Source organism: Monoraphidium neglectum (assembly GCF_000611645.1).
Source record: "Monoraphidium neglectum strain SAG 48.87 unplaced genomic scaffold scaffold02519, whole genome shotgun sequence".
In the NCBI taxonomy this organism is placed as follows: Eukaryota; Viridiplantae; Chlorophyta; class Chlorophyceae; order Sphaeropleales; family Selenastraceae; genus Monoraphidium; species Monoraphidium neglectum.
The window spans coordinates 3,935-9,596 of record NW_014011109.1 but is presented as its reverse complement, the minus strand read 5'-3'; the positions used below and the strand labels follow the sequence as shown (position 1 = coordinate 9,596).

At 60.0% G+C, this 5,662-nt stretch overlaps 1 protein-coding gene across 1 annotated transcript; it reads right to left on the bottom strand.

Moving 5' to 3' along the window:
• Positions 1-2,643: 2,643 nt before the first annotated feature.
• MNEG_10931 (hypothetical protein) lies at positions 2,644-4,230 on the bottom strand (the record flags this gene model as incomplete). The annotated part of the gene is made up of 1 exon (XM_014040598.1): positions 2,644-4,230. One exon carries the CDS (start codon positions 4,228-4,230, stop codon positions 2,644-2,646), a length of 1,587 nt encoding a protein of 528 aa, XP_013896052.1.
• Positions 4,231-5,662: the final 1,432 nt, after the last annotated feature.

Below are 5,662 nucleotides of genomic sequence, written 5' to 3'. Positions count from 1 at the left end.
AAGTTTCAGACGATGCTCAACCACGACACCTTGCAACACGCTGGCATCACGCGTGCTGCCTCTCGGCCATCCACAGCCTGCACACGCAGCACTTTCTTGCATGCATGTCCTGAATGGGCTGCGTACCGCACCACTGACTCTTGCACTGCAAGGGAGGCTGTCGGGCCCTCGTTAGCGCAACAAAAGCAACGCAAATGCCAGAACCCCACAATCAATTGGCTTTATAGTTCGTCATTCATTCGTAATTTAGCCGATTTTGTGTTGCGACGCTTGCAAATGGCGACTTAGCGGGCCGTAGTACCAACTTCAAAGAGATCTTCGGCGTCCGACGTCGGGTCCAAATTTTTGGGCCTAATGAAACAAACGCCGAATTTCCTCCATCCAGCCGCTACAGCGGCTCACAATACGGTAGTAGTCCGCCTCAAACGTTGCACAGTGGTCTGGCAGGACCTGCAGCAGGACCTGGACCATGCCTATGAGAGAGTGCAGTTCTCCCAAATTCCCTCCCGATCAAGGAGACCAGCTTTTATGAAAAAATTCTAACAGCGGTCTTGTTTCGCGATGGGTGGTCACGCAATCCAGCCATACCCAAAAGGTTTGCTCGTATGTGCAGGACCATCACAGGCGGTTGCTCAAGCTTCAGTGGTGGGGTTGCTGTGGGGACATGCCCCCCCTCTATCTCGCTCGTGCAGCGCCGGTATGAGCTCATACAGACAATCATGCAAGTGCATGAAGAACGAGGGGTGGGCCTGTGAGGGAGGAACACAAGGTGCCCTGGACGAGACCAACATGCGGGCGAAAGACTTGACTGCTGTGGCCGCCACACGCCTGAAAACAATCATCAACGCAACACAGAGTACCTTAGTCACCATTTTTATGGCGCCGGCCGCGTTGTGCAGGATTGCTGCGCAACACGCAAAGGGCTCCTACATCGCCTCCTGCACGTGAAGCAAGGCCTCTGGCAGGACAGCGGGACAGCCGCTGATGCGGCGGTCTCTTGCAAAGCCCTGCCAGCACCGTGCTGGCCGCAAGCCGTGACGGCTTGCTGGCCAAATCAGCACTTGCCATTTGTCCGACCGCCACAACATCTTTCGGCGGCAGCAGCACGACATGCACATCAATCACAGCGACACGCTCCAAGATCGACCACCCTGGCCGCAGCTCGTTGGGCTGTGTTGAGATACAAAATAGCAACTAAGCACTGGGTATGGTTGTTTAGTGTTGTTCTGCCAATATCAGCCTGCTGCCAGTAATTGCCAAATGCCAACCAAAATATGCCAGCGAGGGCGAATTACAAGGCTCTTTTTGTTGCCTGCTTGTTATGGATTATCACTCGCGCCGCGATGGTCGAGTGCGGCAGTGCTCTAAGTTTCAGCACTTAGGCTCGCTTGCTCAGTGTTGCCTGCGCGTACCCGGCGAAACGGCACGCCGGGTAGTAATTAGGGTCACCCTTAAAAATCATCTTTGGCCGGACAGGTGATGTCTGGGGACCGGCATAGTTGAGGTTTCTCAGTATATATTGTTTTGGTCAGGTCAGACTCACTGCCAGGTAAAACATGCGCCCACTACGGTACAAGTTGAATCTTGGCGCGCGAATTGGCAAGGAAGCTGCCGTCCTCTGAGAGGTGCGGCGTCTTTGGGAGCACCCACCCATATCGATGTTTGGAGTGGGCCTCAAGTCTATCGTTCAAAAATACATCGTACTGCCAATTAACAGTTTGGTAGTCAGTTGTGGGTGCTGCCTGATGGCCTGGTCAATCAGCACAATACCTTTCATAAAGCCTGCCTACGGCAGCCGTTGGGTGCGCGCTGCAGCGACCGTGACAGCAGCACATATGTATGTTTGTTGCGCTGAGCACCGCATTGGTAGCTACCTGTTATATTGACAAGTTGCATGCGTCAACTGGGTGATACATGCGAATGACCCACACTCGCCTTCCTAAACTGGCATTTAAAACTTGTGCCCCCTGGCCCGTGCGCTGCGGGCCGGCGGCGCCTCCGTCTCATGGCATGATGTAGCGAGGCGAGCCTGTGCTGCTTTAGGCACCGAAATCCCCGGTCACCCAGGCGACGCTTGCTCTGACCGCCCCGCTTGGAAAGAGGCTGGCTGATCTCTCCTGCCAAGGAGGCGCGCGCCCTCTCACTCATGCCCTGCTTGGCTGCACCTGCGCGCTCCCCTGCCAGTGGCCTTTTGAGGTGGGGGGCACAAACCCCCATAGGGAGCCAGGTTTTCCCCTCGCTACCGGCAAAGCACGTTGTAACGTACACTCCCGACGCTATGATAGCTAAAGCGCCGTGCACCCTGCTACTGTCAATCCTATGACCAACAGTGTCGCCATGCAAAGGCCTTGATTGTCTGATTGTGAGCAGCAGCAAGGTACCAGTGTGTTCCAGCAGATGGGCGGGCGGCACCCCTCTAGGCAGCACAAGCCCAACATTAATTCAGCCCAGATCTTGACCCACTCGACAGGCTGCAGCTTTGCACAATCAACTACTCGGCCGCGCCCCGTGGTCGCAACGTAGCATCTTCATAGCCGCTGCTATTTACATAATAATGCCATAAAACCCTGCAAACAGATGAGTCAAGAATTGTCCGATGAAATAACAATTGACCTACGCTGCGGCCCAACCCTTACGGCAGGACTACGCCGGCACCTCCTCGCCGCTCGCCAGGAGCACGCCGTGCTGCCCGCCGAACGTGGCCGCCAGCACGCGCCGCCGCCCGAACGCCTTGTTGCGCCGCATGCGCGTGGGCAGCCGGTTGTCGTCGTCGTCCTCGCCCTTGGCCATCTGGAAGTTCACGTTTGAGCCCCAGAGGTACAGGTTCCCCTGCCGCGTGACCGCCGCGCTCACGTTTGTACCGGCCGCGATGCCCACCACGGCCTCGTCCCGCAGGCCGTCCGCGAGGTCGATGGGGAACGGCGCGTGGTTGTCGCTGCTGCCCGCGGCCACGTCCACGTTGGAGCGGCCGAGCATACCGTAGGTCGGCGCGCCGAACGAGAGGACGTGGCCGGCGCGCGTGAGAGCGAGCGTGTGGTGCTCGCCGCCGGCGATGGCGGCGACGCGCGAGAGCGCGCCGACCGCGCGGGGCTCCCAGTGGAAGTGGCCGCCGCCCTGCTCCCCTTTCCGCTCCCCGGCTGCGCCCTCACCACCACCACCACCGCCGCCGCCGCCACCGCCGCCCGCGCCGCCGGCGCCTGCGGCGGCGGCATCGTCGGCCGCCGCCGCCGGCGCGAGCGGCAGGGCGAGCTGGCCGGCGTTGTTGAGGCCCCACGCGGCGACAGCGCCGCGGCTGCTGAGCGCAAACGTGCCGTACGCGCCGCACGCCACATCAGCGACCCCGCCGCCGCCGAGCGCGGCGGACACGCCCGGCACGGGCGCCGGCGTTATGAGGTCACCCAGCGGTGGGAAGCTCTCCGTATCGTAAGGGGCGACGCGCCCAAGCTGCCCCTGGCCGCCCATGCCCCAGGTCAGCACGTCGCCGCCGCGCGTCAGCGCTGCCATGTGGCGCGCCCCGGCGGCGAGCTTGAGCACGCGGCCGTGCGCGTCGGACGGCGCGTGCACCTTGGACGGCAGCCGCTGCAGCTTGCTGCCGCTCGGGGCGCCGGGGAAGCCCGCAGCGCCGCTGCCGTCGTCCTTGAAGCAGCCCCACCCCCAGATGGCGCCGTCCGCGTCGATTGCAAAAGTGAAGCCGTCGCCCGCGGCGACCTGCACTGCACGCACGCCGGCGGGCAGGCGTGCCAGGCCAGGCAGCGCGGGGTCCTCTTTGCCGGCGTCGTCTTCCGACTCCCAAGCTGACCCGCTTGTTGGACGGCCGAGCGCGCCCTCATCGTTGACGCCCCAGGTGTAGACGGCGCCGTCGCGGCCGAGTGCCACGGTGTGCATGCCGCCGGCGGCGACCTGCACAATCTCGGCGGGGCTGCCATCGACGTTGTCAACCTGAACTACTGCTGGTCGTGACTTTTCGGTGACGTCCTCGCCCAGGCCGAGCGCGCCGAACGGGTTAGATCCGAAAGCGAAGCACGATCCGGCCTCTAAGGGGACTAGGATCTCTTTGACCTCAAATCTTCTACGTTTGACCCTGCCGTCCTGCGCCTTTGCGGGGCCCTTGCCTGCAGCTGCTGGTGCTGGCCGCTTGTTGCGTGCTGCACGCTTCGCCGCTGGTGCTGTGGATGGGGGTTCAGAGTCAAGACCATCGCTGGCATCGGCCTTGCGCTTCCTGGGTGGCATGATGCTGATCTCAGATCCGGTGAGCCGTGCTAAGGAAAAAGCCGTGCGCAGCGGATGCGGTCACCTCAAAAATATAATTGAGAGTATGTGGGGCCTAACGCGACGTGCTGGGTCGAAGACCCGTGTCAAAGTCGGCTTTGACGGCTGTACTTATGTGTCGTAGTCGCTGCTGCTGGTGCCAAATGAAAGCTGCGCATGCCGGTAATATTGTGATTGTGTTGTCATTTGAGTGAAAAATATGGCACTAGATTGTGGTCTGCATGCATCAGCTACGCATGGAAGTGCGTGTGCGGCGTGGCGCCACTGACAGGGACCTTGCGTGCCAACAGCAGCAACACAGCTGTCGCCATAAAGCATGCACAGGACGGGGCAAGCGGGTCTTACCCAGTAGAGGGATCATACCCAATTTTGCATGCCAGTGGAGATACATACTTGTGCCTGTACATTCACGTAGCGCTCACCTGAAGGTGACTCACGCCAGACCGCACACGTCTGTCATGCGAGTGGTGGGTTCGCAGCAGCCCCTTTTCAACAGGCTACGGCTGCGCCGTCAAGGCAGGCACATTTCCAGGTGGCTACCACACGCACAATAGACTGATGCGCACATCGTGGCGTGCTGCGGGTTCTTTGAACTCAAGGCACACCCGATGTTGAGCAACAGCAGTCTTCGATGCCACGCTCCACATGCGGCTGCAGCACAGGCAAATTCAGTGCGTGCCGCAGCATGGCTGTACAGCCTGCTTCTTGTTGTTGCCGCCTGGCAGATGATTCTGCCTGTTCATCTCCATGCACCCATCGCATATGTTGGCTGCGAGCGCTGGCCAGGTGGCATGCACAGTGTGCGGCGGTGACATCTGCAACGAACCAGATGTGGCCAGAAACAAGCTCTCTCCACAGCCAAACTGAACATCTATCTGAGGGCTCATGCCGCCAATCTCAATGCAGATGTGGCGTGCAGCACGCGCTGATGTCAAACCATGAATCCGCATTCATGGCCGCTTCCAACACCATCAATTAATACCCTGAAGCAGTGCGCGAGTGTGCCCAGCCCGCATCAAACCTGCGCTCACTTGCTGTTCACAGGACACAGTGCTTTTGCAGCATTTCTCAACCCATGCGTGCAGGCAAATGGTGATTGCTCACCACATGCACTCACAATTATCCCACAAAACGCCTTCCGAAACGCCTGCAGGAACAGCGCTGCTCGCACCGTTTGCTGCGCAATTGCGCAGTGACAGCAGTCGGTGTGCACCAAGGGCTTGTGCTTACACAGAGGCCCTGCTTTCAGGCGCCTGCTGCGCTACCTTGTTGCCCTTTGTTCAAACTTCATATCCCAACTTGCATCCTCTCATCCACCCACAGGTATATACCTGTCAACCGCTGCCCCTGGACAGCTGGTGCCCTTGGTGGGGTGGGGACAACAGGGACACTC